This window comes from Diabrotica undecimpunctata, chromosome 6, assembly GCF_040954645.1.
Source record: "Diabrotica undecimpunctata isolate CICGRU chromosome 6, icDiaUnde3, whole genome shotgun sequence".
Taxonomy (NCBI): Eukaryota; Metazoa; Arthropoda; class Insecta; order Coleoptera; family Chrysomelidae; genus Diabrotica; species Diabrotica undecimpunctata.
In genome coordinates, this window is record NC_092808.1 from 99,216,795 (window position 1) to 99,238,216 (window position 21,422).

General features: G+C 32.7%; 2 protein-coding genes across 2 annotated transcripts in view; one reads left to right on the forward strand and one right to left on the reverse strand.

Annotated features, from left to right (window-relative positions):
• Positions 1–500: 500 nt before the first annotated feature.
• Positions 501–1,040, reverse strand: LOC140444537 (uncharacterized). The gene has a single exon (XM_072536298.1). It carries the CDS (start codon positions 1,038–1,040, stop codon positions 501–503), a length of 540 nt encoding a protein of 179 aa, XP_072392399.1.
• An 11,370-nt stretch (positions 1,041–12,410) lies between these two features.
• Positions 12,411–21,422, forward strand: part of LOC140443630 (glutathione S-transferase-like) — a 45,468-nt gene continuing 36,456 nt past the window's right edge. The window contains exon 1 of the mRNA XM_072534986.1: positions 12,411–12,543. The gene's annotated coding sequence lies outside the window, so the exon portion shown is untranslated. The remainder of the gene's footprint in view (positions 12,544–21,422) is intronic.

The window sequence follows — 21,422 nt, forward strand, 5'->3', positions numbered from 1 at the left end:
TCATTGTGATTTTGTGTACTCCACCAGTGACTAGGGATATTGAGAATGAATTACTTATTTCGTTGGTCGAAGCAAGATCTGTTCTGTGTGACAAGACCCTAGATATATAGCGATAAAAACGCGACAAGAAATGCTTGGAGGGATATATGCAACATACTGAATCCACATTTTGAAGAGCTAGGGGACAAAGAGAAGAACAATTTTGTTAAGTACAACAAATTCTTATTGTAACTACAGTACACCAGAAGCTATTAATTGTAGTTTTTGTATTCATATTTAATAATGTCTTACCATTTAATTTAAACATGGTCCGTTGTCAGATAGTTTACGTTACAAGATAATGGTGGCAGTGGTTGAAATGTTTACCTTCACCTAAACCCAAACAAATATAAGTACGACATTCTTTTACGTAATGACTATTGGCTATTAAGAACTCATAATAACTACTAATTCTCAACACTTTCAAAGACTCATTGTTATGTACTAAATAACACAGAATGTCAAATCTTATTCATCTGCCAAGGAACAGCTCTCACTTCTGATAAAAAATATTTACTCAATATGTTTCTGGCACTGTTTGCCGGAATACCCCCTCTTCCTGTACCTCCTCTTGGTAAATCTTTCAGGCCGATTACTTTAATTATTTCATCAGGCAAATATCCGTCCCTATCGCGAATGAAGTTATGTAGGACGACACAAGCTTTAATAATTTCGACTGCAAAATCTGGGTCTACATTAAGCGACCTGTAAAAGACTCGCCACTTATTTGTGAGGATTCCAAATGCACACTTCACATAACGCCTGGCTCTGTAGTTGAAAATTCTTTCCTGTAGCGTTAAGTGTGTTCCCCCGTAAGGTCGCATCAAATGCTTGTGCAGCCCAAATGCTTCATCGCCGATGAAAAAATATGGCAACTTTGGATTGTCTGTTCCTGGTAGACACTGCTCTTCTAGTAGATCCAATGTATTTGATTCGACGTTATTACACAGGGTAGAGTCCTTAAAAATGGATGAATTACATTTCTTACCGTAGTTTCCCATGTAAACGTACAAGAACCTGTAGTTAGGGTCAACTACAGCCAATAAAACAACAGAATAATATTCTTTGTAATTAAAGAACATAGAACCACTTTGTACTGGGCAAATAATCCGAATATGTTTTCAATCAACAGCTCCTAAACAATTAAGAAATTGAGCTTTTTTAAAAAAACCTGAAGCTGTAGATTCCCACTTTTCCTTCGCAAGTTTGGGCATACACTCTTTCTTCATGATATTCCAAATGGACCTGCTTACTTCCTTTACTATACTTGCTACAGTTTTTTTGCCCATTCTATATGAATAGTGTAATTCTGCAAATGTAGACCTACTTGCAAAGTACATGTAAAAAAGAAATACATAATTTGAGGAAATTTGCTTTGTTCTCTGTTTGTTACAATACCGTAGTTAATAAGAGTGAGCTTAAATCCGAACTATCAAGCAGACAGACAAACAGACACACACGCGATTTTCTAAGGGTCCTCGGTTTTACCTAATCCTTTTTGTGGTTTTGCAGGTAAAGAAGTCTCCAGGAGATGGACCAACCTCAGAGATGCACTTTAGAAATCCCGAAAAAATTTAAAAGCTGTAAAAAAACTGGAGCAGGTGCTGTGACAATCAAAAAATATGTATAAAATATAATAAATAATATGTAAAAATATATATTCAGTGGCCAAATGCAGTTTTTACAAAAATGTTACGACTCCTGAGAAACGGCTGAAAGCTTGGATGATACAAAGCTAATGGACAAGACTGAGCTTCATAACATTCAGCCTGCAGAAGCAAATGCATGACGGGAAGTAAAAATGAAAGTTGACGTTCCTGAAATTACAAGAATAAGAAACAGAAAACGAAGGAAACCAGACGAAGTGGAACTGGCAATGTTGAAAGCTCTGAGTCAACCAGAGAAATCGGACAGCCACATATCGTTTTTCTAGGGCATCATTCCACATTTAAAAACTATGGATGACGATGAAGTCCTGCAATTTCAAATGTCCGTCTATGAATCCATTTTTAAAATCAAAGAAAATAAGAAAATGATCCAGCGTTCATTACATCCCTCATATCCACAACAACAACTATCTTTGACTCTCCCTAATCACCAACAATCCATACCGTACTCCCATCAGCAACCGCCCATGCCATTCCCTCACCACCAACAGCCCATACCCTTTTCTCATAACCAGCATCCAATCGCCGGGTACCATGCTCAACAGACTTACCTACACAATCCATTTCCTCCATCACAATCGTCCAAAATCCCTTACTACAAAACCTACTTTAGAGCAATCACTTTCTCAGTACACTCAAACAAATTTAAAAAAACCCGGTTAACAGCGATGCCAACAACTCCGCTTCCACATCTCTCCAATCTACAGGATCGGCTTGCGAATATTATGAAGCTTTCGGCAAAATAACGCCCACAAATACTCCATTAACCAATACTAGCAGCAAAAGTTCCTTTTCTGATTGCTCAGAAATTTTTGACTTTAAACTAAAAAAATGTCAAAGATTTTGTCATTAACAAAGATATTGTACAGACTATTATAAAAACACGCCTTTTGCATTGCTAAAACATCGGTTTTCATTTCGTAGAACTAAAAATTTCGTAACAACTAATAAAAGATACAGAAAGTTTGCAAGATGTAAAACAGTATAATTTTTTCAGATACATATTACCGTGTGTTACATCTTGAAAACTCTCTACCATATTTTGTTGTTTTAGAGCCTACTATCTTCAAAATAATAGGTATCTAATCGTATTACAATCATTATGCAACTTTTATTATCTTAATATTTGGTAAAATTTAACAATTTTCAACATATTTAATGGACTTCAGTTTTTGTGAGGTATATTTAAATGTTGACAAAAACTAATAAAATTTGGCACACAAGTAAAAATAGAACTTAGTTATCTACCTCAGTGTAACTGCAAGTCTTTCTTGTTATGATATGCAGCTTCTCATCTTCGTATTGCGGTGCCTAAGAACATTCCGCAGCTTTTTGTGAAGTTCATTAAGTAAAAATAGAACTTAGTTATCTACCTCAGTGTAACTGCAAGTCTTTCTTGTTATGATATGCAGCTTCTCATCTTCGTATTTTGGTGCCTAAGAACATTCCGCAGCTTTTTGTGAAGTTCATTAAAACTTGAAGTAGACATTCTAAAGTAATTGAAAAATTTATCCTCGTCTTGACGGAGCACCTTATATAGGGTGTGAAATATTTCGGCTTCTTGCCTTCTTTCATTAATTGGATGAACCCATAGAGCTCTTTTTTGGCGTCTGCGCTTTCTAAGACGATGTAACAACCACATAGCAGCAACATGAGTCTTAAAGGGGTCCATCACTCAATGCAAATTCTTGATGACTAACAAACGTCATCGAATAAATATCGTGTAGTGTGCGTTCAAAGCATCATCGACAAAACTTTGATCGAACTTTTATCGACCGTCCTAATTCGATGTGTATGCGTCTGGCCTAGGCCAGCCCTCCACTTGCGATTTGAAGTCGGGCGATTGTTTAGTCGTAAAGATTAAACACATTGTTTCAAATAAGAGTCAATTCATTTGTAACTAAATAATCACAGCGATTAAGAAAACGCAACCTGTCTCTACCTGGTGTATCCTCAACAATTTTTAATTTTTTTAAAATGTCAGACAACGAGGAATATGCTGAAAATGTTCGGTGTATTTTGAGTACTGTTGATTCTGATTTTAAGTACTATTAATTTTAAGTACTATTGTTTAAATATCATGTAAAAGTGCCCTTTAAAAATTCTTTGGTTTGTTAACGGATGAATCCGATAACGATGTTTTCGTCATTTAGTTCTCGCCCGAAGCAAAAGAACGACCACACAGGTATTGTAGTTTCGATGTCATCCATTGGAAAACTGATGTAATTTAGCGATTTATAAATTGCAGTGGAGGCACCTTCTAGATTTTCTTGATTTTCTTTACGACAGCGATTTTTTTGATTCCACGACTAATAATCGTAACTGCAGAGCTAGCCTAGGCTAGCTATCTACTTGCGGTTTGTAGTCACCCGATTATTTAGTCGTAACGATTAAACACATTGTTTCAAATACAAGTCAAACCATTTGAAACTAAACAATCACAGCGATTAAGAAAACGCAACCTGTCTTATTTTTACCGCGATTTAATATTCGCCCTACCACAATGAATCACAAGCATAGAAATGCATTCACTTACGATTGTTTAGTCGCGATTCTGAAGCCAGCTTAGCCTGGTGTATCTTCAACAATACTATTTTTTTTTTGTCAGACAATAAGAATAATGCTGGAAATGTTGGGAACATTTTAAGTATTATTGGTTCAGAGCGGTTGATTCAATAAAACTACTTTTTGACATCCGGTATTATTAAAAAGAACCGGGTTCCTCACATAAATCTTCAAATAACATGTAAAACTGTCCAAGAAAAAAGATTTAATTTGTTAACGGATGAGTCCAATTTACGATGCTTTCGTTGTTAACTTCTCGACCGAAGCAAAAGAGCGATCACACAAGTAGTTTCGATATCATCAATTGGGAAACAGATGTAATTCAGAGATTTATACATCGCAGTGGATGCACCCTCTAGATTTTCTACGACAGCGATTTTTTTGTCACTGCGACTAAAATTTGCAAGTGGAAGGCTAGCCTAAATGGCTATTTTCACTTTTAAGACTACAGATTTGAACGGGCCAATGGGCTGCTGCTAGCTTATTACTTGTCTTTTTCACATGGGTTTTGCTTCAGTACCAGTATACCAGTATACCTGTGTTTAAGATACTGTCGTTCTTTCCTACCTATCCGAATCCTATCCTATGTCTCCGATAACTACGTTTCGTAGCCGTTAAGTCATATTTAAGTATCATTGCTATTTGCTATGCATATCATAATAACGAAGATCAACGCGAGCCATAATTCAATGTTTTTTCTTTTCTTTTGCATCCTTATTTCTTTAACCATTTTCTTGGTTCGTCCGCAATCGGAGTCAATTATTAACTCAGATAGAGTGCCTACACATTTAGCTCGATCGCTAAACCGTTGACCAACCAGTGAAGTCTGCTTATATCGGCAATTACTCGGTATATTTTGTCACATATGGCTACCCTCACTTAATTCAATCTGCAGATCACTGCGGATGCCCGGAATGTGGAATATGGAGCCATTAGTAAAAGTTGGGTGTCTTATGAGGACCAGTTTTCAAAGCTTACGCTCATCATCATCATCTTTGGCTCTACAATCCTCTGTGGATCCTGGCCTGTTTCAAGATTAGTCGCCATTCTCTTCGGTTTCTAGCAACGTGTTGCCATCTTCTGATCTCTAGTATCCCTAAGTCGGTCTTAGCTCCATCTGACCACCTAATTTGCGGTATGCCTCTACTTCTACTTCCTATAGGTGTTTCTGTCGTTAGCTTTTTAGCAATCATGTTGTCAAGCATTCGTATTATGTGTCCGGCCAATCTAAGTCGCTGTGTTTTATTGAACGTTACGATATCTGGTTCATTAAAAAGTTGGTATAGTTTAAAATTAAATCTTTTGCTCCACTGCCCTTGATCGTTTATAGCTCCAAATATTTTACGGAGTATCTTACGCTCGAATATTCCCAGAACTCTTTCATCCTTCTATGTGTTAGACTCCATGTTTCGGCCCCGTATGTGAGGACTGGCCTCAGCAGTGTTTTTTACATAATAATTTTATGAAATGAAAAAGAAATGAAAAAGACAGAAAAGATTTTATTTCACGTTCAAAGCGTCTATGTATCTATTGATAGGTATTTCGACTTAAAAAGTCTCATCAGAATAGTTATTCATAGCCGTATTCATTCATATAGACCTTTTGTTTCGAAACTATCTTACCGATAATAATTTTAGTTTTTTTTTTATATTTTTTGAGTGGCATTTTTTTTGGAGTCCATAGTAAGGTTTCTTTTAATTTCTTTGCTTGTTTTATTGGTAGTATTCACTAGCGAGCCAAGGTATGTGAAGCTGTCAATACGTTAAAAGATATGACTTCCAAATACTGTCGCCCTTTCCTCATTTGCTATAGGATCCTTATTAACCAATTTGTACTTGGTTTTGTCTTCGTTTATGACTAGACCGACCTGTTTCGCGGCCGTTTCTAATTATAGAAAATATTGCTCAACATCTCGCTTGCTACGCCCTATTAAGTCAATGTCATCAGCGTATGCTAATATTTGTATCGATATATTGTAAATAGTATCGCCGTCTCTAATTATTGTGTCTCGGATTGCCTTTCCCAAGGCAATGTTAAATAGGAGGCAAGCCAGGGCATCCCCTTGTCTGAGTCCATCCTTTATCTCAAAGGATCGAGAATTTTCTCCCTGTGTCCGAAAGCTGGCTTTTAGATTAGACCTTGTCATTCTCGTTAATCGGTTAAGTTTTTCTGGTGTGCCAAACTCACGCAATGATTGATATACTCGTAGTACTGTTCTCTTGCCACTGTCATATGCGGCCTTGAAGTCGACGAATAGGTGATGAGTTTTAATGTTAAATTACAATTTTTTCTTGAGGTTCTGTCTTATTGAATGAATCTGGTCAATTTTTGATTTTTCTGGAGTAAATCCGTCCTGGTACTTTCCAACTATGCCTACTGTGTAAACTTGTAGCATTTCGTAGAGAATATTTGCTAGTATTTTGTAAGCAGTTGTTAACATAGATATAGCTCTGTAGTTGTCACACTACACTTTTGCCACTTTTTTATGTAACGGACATATCACATCTTGAGACCATTGACAGGTCATGGTCTCATTTTTACAGACAAGAAGTAAAAGTTTATGCATTGCTTGTAGCAGAACGTCGCCACCATTCTTGTAGAACTCGAAGCGGCTATATCAATAAAAACTACTACCTCTATGAGAGTAACACATTTTTAAAATTAAAAATATTAAATTTCTTACAGTATAATTAAACAGGTTTTATATAGAGTGCCATATTTTTAATTTTATAACCGTCTCATATTTGTAATTTTTTTAAATAAATACTTTATTTCAATTTCTTTTGATTTTATTAATCTATTGACTTTATCTTTTATTTTAATATTTTTATGCTAAAAATAGTTGGCGCTCAACTCTGCGTTCAACTTTCTAGTTACTAAATATTCTGTTATCATCTACGTTCCAATTTTAAATTTCACTTAATATTCTAATTCCTTTATTCAGACCCCATCATGTTTATATGCCGTGTTACATAAAATTTCTGTCTACTTTAGTCGACAAAGTATATTTGTCAATTAGCTTCTTTTTGACTTCTGCCATATCAGCTATACTTTAATTCTGTACATATACACGACTATGTATCTGAAGATACAATATGCAAGTATCTAGATTCAGATTATATCTGAAACCAACAACTACATTCTACAATCCTGTCCAACTACATTAAGAAAACAATATTTGCCATAAGTATAATTTTAAAATCATTTTTGTTAAGCTGTAGGCAAGATTGCTTTGTTTAATATTAAAATTTTACTTTTATTTTTTATTTGTATATAATAAATATGATTAGTTAATATCTTCTCGACTGAGCCAGACGAGGTCTAACAATTGGCTCCCCAAGAAAGTTGTGAGTTTTATTGTTCTATATTGGCTTCCAACTTTCGGAGGTAGTTATAATATTACCCATTGATACACACCGTTTTTGATGGGTCGTTAGATGCTACACATTGGCGCCCATCGCCTAAAACTTAGATCTCGAAGGTTACACATACATATTGGTGCTTCAACGTAACTTATTTTATTTATAGATTTGTTTTTTAACCCTTGAGTAATTGGGTACATGCAAATTACATGAACAGTCAGCTGGGGTCTGTGAAGCAGTTTTTATGTTACACAGTACATTAGAAAAGATTTAAAAAAAAACTATTTAATATGAGGACAATCTTTTTTATTTCAGTTTTAATACATCTTAACCATTTTAAATGGTTAAGGTGTATTAAAAATCTTAACAATTTTAAATGGTTAAGGTGTATTAAAAAAATGTACTTCTCTTACATTTAGTAAACAAAATTCTAATCCTAATTTCAATTTTCATTGCAGTTTTTCGCAAATCATTTAACATGCTCTAAGCATAGCCATTTTTAGCATTTGACACAAAAATATCGTGTTTTACGATTTGGACAAAAGACGCAACGACCTTGTGTGTTTTAACGCGGAGGCGCTGGATGTGCAGGTACTCCGCTTAGTTTTTGGGCGATATTTCTGATATCCTTTTGTAAATGAGGGTCTCTTGCTCTGGTTAGCATGTTATCTCTTGTCAAGGCTAAGTCAATTGATTTCAGAAAGAATCTTCATTCTGAAATTAGGTTGTTCTCATTACATTTCTGTATGACGTGAGAGTTTATGCCTGCAATGTTGAGTAAATTATAAAAAATTATCATTGGCCATCTTCGGGTGTTTTTGCCTACATTATAAGCCGCAAATTTCTGATCGACTGAGTCAACGCCCGATTTTGTAATGTTCTAAAAAGTAATAATATTGGGCTAATAATATAGAAAATGCAAACATAGCCGAATACTGTGGTCTACTGGGATTAAGAAGTTCTTTTGCAATCCCCTTTTTATTTTTTCGAATTGTTCCAACAATTGTAATTTTGTGCTGCTCCAGCATGCGTTTTACGATTTCGTAACTTGTAAACAAATTATTTATGGTTATATTTCTAGACGATCCAAACACAGGCTCACATATTCTTTCCACTAAATCGGTGGTTTTTAGTACTAATGCGATATGGCCCTGAAAGCTGAGCTCCAACGTATACGTAACAATAAAACACTGAAAACTTTGTTTTCAAAACTTCCACAAAATTTATTTTAAATTCTTATCACTACAGCTGTTTCGGCTAATTGCCTTTCTCAATTGATCTGTTCTCAAAATAAAGGCCTTAAGCTATCTTTGTTAGAATCTATGGAAATCAACAAATTAAAAAACACAGATATAATTCTGAATGACCAGCTTAAGACAAACAGTTCTCCCCTCCTCAACCTATTTCATTAGAGACTATAAAGTGTAAACCCATACCAAAAATAGATCACTTGAGAAAGGCAATTAGCCGAAACAGCTGTAGTGATAAGAATTTAAAATAAATTTTGTGGAAGTTTTGAAAACAAAGTTTTTAGTGTTTTATTGTTACATAAAATGAATTTCCATCAAGTAACGGTCAAATCCATCAATTATCCAACGTATACTTTCATATTTACCGTGTAAAAGCATTTGGCGTCCACTAAGGAACATACTTTTATGCCATATTTGGCTGTCTTATTCGGGATGTACATGCGGAATCCGCAACGTCTACGGAATGCAAAAATTATCTCGTCTAATGTTAAGTACGATTAAAGGAACGTAATTAAGTTTGCATTTCTGATTAAATTGGTCAAAAATGTTTCTTATTGGTGCAAGTTTGTCTATGGTTCTTCTTTCTTCTCTTGTATTTACATCATCAAAACGCAAGCAACGAAGTAAGAATAGAAATTGCCTATTAGTCATAGTAGTTCGAAACACCCCTTCGCCTGTTCTATAAGTAGCCCAAAATTCTTTGTAATCTCAGCGGCTTGCTTTGAAATCCCCAGCTATAATAGAACAATTAACGGCTTTATTTCCAAAGTATCTGTAGGTCTGCCTTTATTCGGATCTTCATAATTGTTTTTTTAGTTTAGAAATAAATATGTTTGTGTTCTGTAAAATGGTTTCGAGAATATTATCACCAAAAAAACATTTCCAACACTCTAAAGGATCAACTGATTGACAAGCATTTCCTTTTGAACCTGGTAATTATGAAGTTAAATTAGAACTTCTTACATTAGAACTATTATACACTAATGCAAACAGCACTAAGCAGTGAGGCATTAGAAATAAATTCTCGCTGGTCTCACAGGCCCCACCCGACTACTCAAAGGTTAAGTTTTGCTAAATTTTGGTAAATAAATAATATGATTTTGCAATACTTTTTTGGCTGATTTTTTATGGTAGGTATTTTTAGTAGTGTCTAAATGGTCTGTTTTCTGTATTTTTTATCTTAACCAGTTTGTTTGGGTAGCTTCCTCTAATTACTTATTTAATTAATATTTTATGTTTATAAAAACCCAAGAGAAGATTTTATTTTATCATGTTTTCTCATAATATAGGTACTTTTCCCTTAGCATAGTCTTTTTACCTTTTTCTAATAGGTACTTCTGTGTTCTCAGTAAATGAATACATTAATTAGGTACTGCAAAATTATGTTGTCCCATATATATATATACTATTTACTTAAGCCATTTTATACTGGTGCACGTCCTCTTGCCGCTCGTTACTGTTTGGAAATGATCCTGGCTTAAATTTCAGACAACACATTGGAACAACATCAGTATAATTATTCTTCTTCTTCTTTTTATAGACATGACTCTATCTGTTTTTCAATGTGCATCTAGTAAGTTAATCGTTCCATAGTTTTCGTGGTCTTCCTACTGATCGTCTTCCTATGACATGACATGGGCGTTTTTACCTTGTTTAGGCCTGGACCTCTTCAAGGAATGGAGAACTCCTTTTTTTTCTCTCGGAGTAGTGGGAGTGTGGTAAACGGCAATTACGTAAAGTTGTTGTCAAGAAGTAGTGGACTACTAAGGAGCAGGGGGAAAGCTGAAAGTGGCTATATTGTGTGGACGATCTAAGAAGATCTAGAAACGCACAAGAGGAAGTGGGAACTGCCTAGCATGCCAGTTTAGGTACTTCAGGGGTTACCAGCCAAGTGGTTGGAACCGCTCTTTATCAGCATTATTGGCTTTACCTGCGATATTGGATAGGGGATGATTCTAAAATATCGAAATACTCATCAGGAAGTTCGTGTCCAGTGTTGTGAAGAAGTTTAGCTGGAGGAAATGGAACTTTTCTAATGGGAAGCCCGGTGAGTATTTGCCCTCTATGGTTGCAAGGTATCTTTTATGTTCGTTTGGCTCTGTTGTTCGAGCCAGTATGGTTCTTAGGACATCCTTCTTGCTGAAGGTTAGGATTCTGTCCTTTATTGGTATTATATTGGCTAATATATATATGGGCTGATGGATACGACTAGTCCTTTCTCATGCAGTATCTTCAGATATGGACGCATGCCTTGTATTCGACTATCGGTCTGACAAAAGTTTTGTATTTGTGCAACAAGGTTTTGGAAGATGTCCCGCCCAGTTTACCGGACAGCACTTTCAGGAGGTTGAACCTCTGCCTCATCCTGTCTAAGGTTTCCTGAACGTCGGCCTTCCAGTTGAGAGTCCTTTTAAAACGAACTCCCAAGTTGAAAACCGAGGATCTGAAGATGGGGTCCTCTCCTAAAAGTGATATCCGGCCCTGGACATCGCGACAATAGGGAGATTTAAATAATATAGCTTGAGTTTTGGAGGGATTTATGGTCACTCTCCATTTGTTGCACCATTTTATTACTCTGTCGAGATAGTTTTGCGATCGTTCGAATACAGACCGTTGCTGCCCACGCTCCCTGTGAGAACCTGAGGTAAGGGTGGCCGTATCATCAGCGAATAGGAGGAGAGACTCCGATCCTTGCTGTGGGCGGGGAATGTCACTATTGTATACTGTGTATAGAATTGGAGCAAGTATTGAGCCTTGGGGCACTCCAGCTTGTGGAGTAAAGGGAGTGGATAAGTGGTCAGCTATTTTAATCCTGATCGTCCGATGAGAGAGATAGGAATTTATTAATTTAACGAAAGGTGTGGGCAATCCAGCAAGGTGGAGTTTTTCAATCAGGCCTGTGTGCCAGACCTGATCGAATGCCTTCTGGACGTTCGATCAGGTCTGGCACACAAGTCCTATTGTACAAGTATTCGAATACTGAAATCTGCTCTACTCACAGATAAGCTAAGAGTGGATCTTTTTGGAATAGGAAGCAATTCTACAAAATAAAGTTTCAAACGTAATTGACAGTATGACTAGAAGAATGAATAATGTTATTCAGGCTCGTAGAAGAGTAATAAGATATTACTTAGATCAGTTAAGTTATAATTTTTTTTGTTTCTGATGATAATTAATCATCAGATGATAATTTTTTTTTGCTTGTGTTAATGTTTACGTACAGTTTCCCCAGCTTAGAAAACATTTTCTCCCATAAGCATACTTTAAAATTCTCTACCAATGCATGCCAACCATTAACTAAAGTTACAAAAAAAAATAATAGACAATGTTTATAAAAAAAAGTGATGACCGTTATCTGTGCCGATCAGTGTAATTAATCCCTTATAAAATTAAAAAAGATAATAAATCGCATCTCATCCATAGGAAGTACATTTACTTAATATTATCAAAATAAAATCTGTGATATTATTTTTGATTCATCAACTCTCCGTGTCCTTGAAGACAAATGTTTGTATCGTGTAACTCTTGTTTGTATTTTGTACCCGTCGTTAAATAACTTTGCTACACGCGTTCCTATACATACATACAAGAACTGAATGGATTAAGTGAAGATTGATGGATTTTTAGTTAGTCTCGATCCAGCTTGTGAATAAGCAGTTTGTAAGTATATTTTTATTTATGTATGAATATTGAATATTTTATAATGCTTGCTAGAGCAGATAATATGTCATAGCTTATCAGCAGACATTGATAATGTCATATTAAATTTTATTCTATTTTATTTACTTTTTAAAACGCTCATCTATCGAATTGGTTGAAAACGCGCCGTATTATTTAAGCCATGGGTATTAGAAAGATATAGTTATATTAGTTATAGCTATTTGTTTCTTAGATCGTCTTAGTTGCAAGTCGTCTCCGATAAAGGCAAAAGTCCCCAAATTAATTATAACAGAATGAAAAATCTTTAATTTTTATAAAAATATAAAAAATCGTATTATATATATATATATATATATATATATATATATATATATATATATATATATATATATATATATATATATATATATATATATATATATTTATATACACACATGTATATGTTACATTTGAAATTTCCGCGGGAGTTATATGTGCTTTCTGCAGTTTTCAGAATCCTGAGAAAACTAATAAGTATTTTTGAAAAATTTAAACGCAAAATAAAAGATTAAATTATTACCGATGGCCGAAAGTCCCTGAAAACTTCTATAATATTTATTTTAGTAAGTTATAGGGGTGAAAAAGAAGAGAAAATTTAGTCTGATTTTTAATTTTAAATATTTCATTTAAAAAAAACTTTTTGTTAATTCTAAGGGACTTTCGGCCCTCGGTAATAATATATTCTTTCATTCTGCGTTTAAATGTTTCAAAAATATTTATTAGTTTTCTGAGGATTCGAAAAAAATTAATGCATTTAAAAAGCATTGGCCCGAAATTTTGCGCCTACGCTCTTAAGTTCCGTAAAATGGCAAAAGCTTACAGTACGTTTATATAAAAGTAGTTAAAGTATTTTTATATTTTTGGGTATCACTTACAGCAACTTAAATTTATTAGTTCATAAAGTTTTATTATGCAATTTGCAATTTATTTAAATTTTGCAATGGATTGTGTACTTTATCGTCTTTTATTTTGTGATATGGACGATTTACGTAATTTCAGTAAATTTTAAATTATTATTGTGAATTTTGTGACTTTTGAAAGCTTGTTCCATAAAATTGTATAATTTTCAGCGACAATAAGTCATATTTCTACTCTATTCTAAATTTTACTTTTAATTTTTTAAACGTTTTTAACTTAATCCTTTTGGATTTATAAATTTAATTTTCATTAAATATACCAATTACAACAAGTGTTTTCTTCTTCGATGTTCAAGTTTTTTAGAAATAAGTCAATTGTAGATCTTTCCCCTTCACCCGTTTTATAAAATGATCCGATGTTTATGTATTTTCACACCTCTAAAAATATTACCAGGCTGAGCTGAATATTATTGAGACTATTAGATAGCTTCTTAGACTATACATACTAATAGAGTACAAGCTTGTTATTCGGGCAGAAATCTATGACTATATTTCCGTTATTGTTTTTAATTATTTCTCCATATTTGCAGACTGGTTAGTACTTTTGATCACTTAAATCTATCTGTCATTAAAATCACCGGTTGCTAGTACTTTGTTGCCAGAATATTTATACCATCTTGCAAACTGTCCCAAAACTCCAATCGTAGCAAACTTTCAGAAATAAACTCCCATTTATTGGTTTTTGCAATGTAGTTCTTGTATATTAATATAAAGACTCCTGCCTAGGTTTTTTCTTCAACTCCAACTCTACTAAAAATTAAATTATTACCATTCTATATTGTTAAGAATACATTACCTGTTTTCTTAGTCTCAATTATTCCTAACATGATCAATTCTGCTTTTTTAAATTTATCTCTGTTTGTTCCAAATTCCAATTTTTAACTTTCCAAGTTTAGTATTTACAATTTTATTAACTTCTTCATCATTTCTTATCTGAGTAGTTTCAGTTTTAGTATTAATCTACTTCTTTTTAGTTGCTATGTCCGCCTTTTTAGAGTTGACTGTTTCCTCCATCAGTGAGATTTTTATTATTTTGTGATCGATGTCACCCAATTTTCACAATATCCCTTTAATTAATAATTTTATACCTTCTTTCCTTGACTGTATACCTTTGGAATTAATTTCTTTACCCGACTTTATATTCTGTATTTTTGTCTGTATTTTTCTATAAGATTTATTCATTAGCATTTTATGCTGATCTTAAATCTCCTTCAATTTATATTTGCAACTTAAAATCTTCAAGTTTTATTTCAATTATCTCTCTCTGTTGGTTTATTTTTCTTTTGTCGTTGATCTTGCTATTCACTCCGAATATTTATGTTTAATGAAGTTATGGAAGCCGTTTGTTTTTATAACCGGTTGTACTGCAACCAATTGGTTTATTGTACATCTTTCATTCGTATAACCTGCTTCAGGTTTTATAGTTTTAATGACTACTTATGTAGCCGAGCCCGATGGATTTAGGCTTAGTAAAACTAGAAATTAAAAAATTGCTGGTATCTGTGCTAAGATCGAACTCAAGGCTTGTAAAGCTACTATGTAACCACTAAGTTGGAACTGTTATAATGGCGGTAACATTCGTATTTGTCTTAAACAATGTTTGTTAAAGGTTACTAAAAATTTCATGCACGAATAACGTTGTAACGAAGAAAAGTGTTGGCATGCAAGAACAGTATTGGAAAAACAGACACATAAAGATAACTTTTTAAACTGTAACACACACGAACATTGTCACATTTAGACTATTTTGTTAGAGGTTCACTGAAAGAAAACAACAGGTTACGCAATATACTGCAGTGTTATATACTCAAGGTAAAGATAATTAGAATTAAGAGGTCTACATCATATTCCAAGCACATATTGCTTCACGCATAAGAAATATATGGATCTATAGTACTTTTATCAGGACTTGTATTATAATCTATAATAATGTACTATAATCTTGTATTATATCTTATATACTAAAACTCAAAATCTTGTTTTTGAATATGTTCTGTAAAAACTAATTTCGATATTTCACATACCTAGGAGGTAATTGAAGATATTCTTATCAAGATAAATTCCTTCGTTTCTTTTCCTCATTATATTGTCTACATTTATATTGAGAAGAGTTGAAGAAACACAGCAGCCCTGTTTTACTCCTTTATTTGCTTTTATCCCCGTTACACTTTTTATTATTTTGGGGTTAATATTTAAGCTTTTAATTTTATTTATTAAATATCTTTGCTATTATCTTCTCTTCATAACTAACAGCGCACGAAAAAAAAAACAAATACTTTAACTAAATAATTATATAAAAGTCAACTGAGTATTTTTTGTATATTTTTTAATACAAAGAAAAGAAGGTAGATTCTTATCAGATCGATAAAAGGCCATAATGATCCCTAATTTGGATAATCTCGCTTTGATTTTGTTTGTATCGTGAAGTCTTGTTTATACGACTTTTAAATTACACGTGTAATTTATGGTTTTGTGTGGTTTGGCCATGTAAATACTTCCATAGCATACTTCTATATTAAAAGTACATGTAATGTACTATTAATATAGTAGTAATGATACCTTCAAACATATATTTTTATAAAAATTTAAAATTTGATTTTTCTTGATGACCTAATAAATTTTAAAAATCCTTTAAATATTAAATGTTATTTAAAAAGACTGGAAAACGAATAAAAAATTTAAATTTACCTTTGTCTTGATATCATGATATTATCGAGGTAGACAATTTAACACGTCGTATGCGACGGTCGATCCAATCAATCAACCATCTACAGTCACTCGTTAAATATTTAAAATAATAAACTTCTTGCATGTGAATGATCTAAATATAAAGTATGGTACTCCTCTGACCTGACATAGTATTTTTTTACTGTATCCTGTAAATATATTTTGATAGCACGCTAAATGTACTATACGACTCACATCTTTTGATTTTATATGTCATATGCTAGCATTTCGCTAGTTGTTTATTTTGTACTCAGTCAGAGGTCTTCTTCAGGTCACTAACCAAACTTACCTTAAAGTGTGTCTATTATCATCCATAGTGCTATGTGATATCTCGTATCATATGACACTATGGATGATACTGTTTATTTTAATAACGTTTATTAATGACAAGATGCTGTGTAATGCCCTTTTGGTAGTAGCCTTGTTTGTTTTTTCTCCCTAATATATTCATTGTATCCATCCCATTTATTTTCTATGCCACATATTAGGATTATATCAGTTGTTTATATTGTGTTCAATCAGAGGCCTTCTTTAAGTCGATAAATCAACATTTTTAGTTATTCTATTTTTATCCATAGTCCTCTATGATATTTTTTATGTAACTATATGGTCATTAATAATGAGGATAGTTCTCATTACGCTCTTATTTCTGGTGGGCGATCGAACGTTCGCCTGATTGAAGACCAAAATTTTTACTTGACTCCCAGATGGGAAAAGCGAGTATAAAATGAAAAATTTGTCGTTGCAATGCTAATTCTCCAACCTTAGATCATAAGTTTAATGGGTATATGAAAAGTGTATATATATATATATATATATATATATATATATATATATATATATACAGTGATGAGTGTCTTACCACCCGGCTTTTTAACGTAAGAGATAGAAAACACAGTTACCTTGTGAAATAAAAAGAGATGAAACTCGTAGAGGTGAGAAATAATCGGAAAAACCTATAATTTATATTACATTACATTACCACTATCGATAGTCTCACACCTTTAGACGTTAGATTCGAGCTAAATCACCTCGGTCATAATTATTATGAGTAACGTCGAATGTGTGACGTATTTCTATTTTTTAATTTCGCATAAAGTAAAAACTGATTGACCACAATAAAGCAAAAATGTGAATAAAATAATTTAATTAATAGTGATTATTTAATCTAAAGTTTTAAATTATTAACCAAGAATAATTTATACTATGATTTGGGGAGTTTCATACACTCTTGTCACGGAATAATTATAAATCCTTCGTGGATTAGTGGTAAGAATTCGACATTGCGATACAGACATGATACACATACAGATTAGAGTTCAAAACCCACATGTGGTTTCCTTTTTTTTTTTTTTTAATAATTTGAAATTATGCAAAGATCGTTTTGCTTTGAATCACTAAAAAAAACTAAACTAAAACTAAAGTTAAAACAAAAAATCTTATTGACAAAACAGTATCGTCGTACGAAAATAAAGTAAAAACTTTTAAACAATGTTTAAATAAGTAAAAATTCTACAAAAATAAAAAAATATCCGTCAATAGCCACTTCAAAGTCAATAGCCACTTCAAAGTCAATAGCCACGTCAAATAGCCACTAATCAATCGATTAGGAAAAGTTGCACTGAGATATTTACTGACGATGTGAGAATTATGTGCAGGAAACCATCGTGTTGAAACCATATGGAATCGAAAGGTATTGGTAAATTACAAAGGGCTGGGACAATTTCATTTTGCAGAAGTTCCAAGTATTTCCGCCCAGTCAATATACCGTCTATAAAAAATGGACCAATGACATGATTCCCTATTATGCCTCCCCAAACATTTACTTTTCGAAGACGCTGGGTACGAGCGACATAAATCTGACGAGGATTTCCTCGAGATCAATACCTAGCATTGATTGAATTGTGACGGCCATGCAATGAAAACGTACATTCATCGGTGAACAAAACGTTGTCTAAAAAATGTTCATCTTAATGTGATATTTCCATTGCAGTTTGACAAAATTCTAAACGTCTATATTGATCCTCAGGGAATTGTTCGTTGGATTTATGAAGTTTATAGGGACGGTATCGATGTCTTTACAAAATTTCACCTACTCTAAATCTTGGAATTCCACATTGTTCTCCGAGACGAGATGTTGATTGGGTAGGATTTTGCTCAATACTTGCACAAATCAAAGTGTCCCTTAGTTCCAAATCTGGATTTACCTCCCTTCGTCTGCGAACTCCTCTTGGATCGAACACTGATCCATAAGTAAAAAAATTACGTATAATAGACTGAATTGTTGATCGTGCTGGAGCCGGCCTATTTGGAAACATATTTACAAATTGTTGTCTAATCATGTTGTCTGATAATCCATTCACATGCCAGACAACAATTTGCACTTTTTCCTCGACCGTTACAATCCTTTTCACGAATTGTTTTTTCAATAAAAAGTTTCTGTTTACCGTATTAACACTTCTGGATGTGTTATAATTTGATAACTTGAAGGCTTGATGATTTGGTTAGCTATAAAGCAGGTAGCTGTTCGCGCGCATCCATTCCAATGTCGTCAATTGTTTTGAAAATCATTACCTGTACAGAGGAATTGATATTAACACTGAGAATTTAGTGATGGATTTGACATTAAACAGTCTTCAATGGATTATTTTCCATTCACAACTGAAGACTGTAAAACTGGAATTTAATTTAAAATATTTTGTATTTCTATTTTATAACATTGGAATAAGAATAAATTGTAAATAATGAGTTTTTCGAAAACTTGTTACCTAATATGTATCATATTTTCTATTATTTTTGATTGAGTAAAACAAAAATTTTACCATTGAATGAATTGTGAATTGAACCCCAGTCTTCTTATCAATAGACAGCGTCTCTAACTATTACGCCAACTCCACGTACAACAATTGTTTTCGGACTGAACATACCTATTTAGTTTAGTCAAATATTTCAGTTGAGTTATTTTTATTATTAAATAAACTTAAAGATTTATAATTTAAAATCGCTACTAATTAATGCTTTTTACTATAATATATCTTAATATATTTAATCATTTATTCTAACATCAGAAATTATTAAAATAAAATATTTTCGAGGTCATCCGTATAATTATGACTAAACTCAAATATACACGTCTAATAACTAGCCTTATCTCGTACTATCTCACAAGTTAATCTGTCTTCTATCCTTTCCGTTATTTTGCAGGGTGGTAAGACACTCATCACTGTATATATGTAAATATATAAATATATAAATATTTTTAATGGGTTGGAGTCAATAAAAGTCTTGTTAAATAATATATATATATATATATATATATATATATATATATATATATATATATATATTATATATATATATATATTATATATATATATATATATATATATATATATATATATATATATATATATATATATATATATATATATATATATATATATATATATATATATATGAAAATTATATATCTATATTTCTCCGGTTAGTACAATTAAACCTAGAGCTAAGATCAATACTATTGCAACAATTAATATTAAACTCAACAGTCTTCCACGTTGAACCGCGTCGATCATCATTGCGTCGAGCTTTCGACATCCTTTTTGATGTCTTCTTCGGATCTACCGAGGTCTTAGTCTCCAGAACCCCCAGATACTACTATACTGATCAGCAATGAATGCATTACGGCCACTAGTAACAGAGGTCGGTTTATTTATATTGTCGATGGTGACGTGGTTTGAGTGGAAGTTAGCGTGGGGATTGACGCATATATATTTACATATTTATACTTTAATTTATTTTTTTAATTTATTTTTCTTTAATCTATTTTTTAAGTATTTTTTTATATTCCTTTTTTAATCTGTTTTTTTTTAATTTTTTTTATTAATTTGTTTCTAAACATAGGTTACAAATCTAATTACAGGCATACTTTACTTCCAGACAAAAAGGTTATCAAGCAGTCAAACATTTTCTTATCATTAAGTAATAGTAGAAAGAGAATATTAACAGGAAGTGGGATGTTCTTGTCCATCATTCTTTTAATTAGGTTGTTGGTGGGTTGTTTATACTTTTGACATTCAAAAAATATGTGGTTTAAGTCACTTTTAATCTGACATTCTTGACAAATATCGGAATCTTATATATTTATTTTAAATAAATATGCAGGATAACATGCATGGCCAAATCTAAGTCTACTGATGGTAGTTATATATTTGCGAGGGAGGATGAAATTCTTAGACTAAGGTTTTCTTTCAAGGAATATTTGGTTGTATCAAACTATATTCTGTTGTTGAAATACTATAGTACTTTTCCCAGTGTGCTTTCCAGTTGATCATTTGTTCAGTTCTTGAACAAGCAAAAGCATCTATAATGCAAGAGTTAGTGTTTTATGAATGATGGAATTTTTAGCTAACTGATCTACGTGTTCATTATATGTAAGTCCTAAATGTGCTTTGATCCACATCAATTGTATTTTTTGGATGTATTTATTAATTTCAAATAACCATTTTTTAATTAAAAAAATGTATGGATTAGAAGTATTATACTGAACTATAGGATGCCAATTTAAAATAAATTAAAGCTTCATATATGGCCGCAGCCTCGGCACTAAAAATAGGGAAAGTTGTGGGCAACTTAAACAATTTTTTCTATAAATTTATCTGGAATATAAAAGGCACAACCAGTACCCTTTGGACTTTTAGATGCGTCTGTAGTTGTTTAAAACAATAAGACTTATTAAAGGGTTCTCATAATAAATAGGTTGTATTATATGTACTTGATCCAGGAACTCAAAGAAATCTTTAAAATGTACCACTTTATTTGCAACTGTAAGTTCAGTATCTTTATTTGCAGTACTTCGAAACGCTTCGCATAAGGGTGGAGAATTCTTGTGAGTCCATTAAACTACTAATATCTTTATAGAAACAAGTGTTGTAACAATGAACTTTAAGCAGAAATTTTTGACTGAGATATTCTCTTCTAAATTTACTGGGCGATTCTATTGTCTCAATATAAAGTGGTTCAATAGGGGTAGATCTCATAGCACCCATGCAACACCGCAAAGCTGTATTTATAAAAACATCTATACTTATGAATTCAACTTTATAATCATTAACAACTTTACGTTTAGTTCTATATATGTTAATAACTTTAGAAGATGCCTCTATAGTATTTGTTAAATAATCTACGTCATACTGA

Bases quoted from the DNA above. Each gene is read 5' to 3' on its own strand.
- LOC140444537 (XM_072536298.1), bottom strand. From the start codon at position 1,040: ATGGGAAACTACGGTAAGAAATGTAATTCATCCATTTTTAAGGACTCT.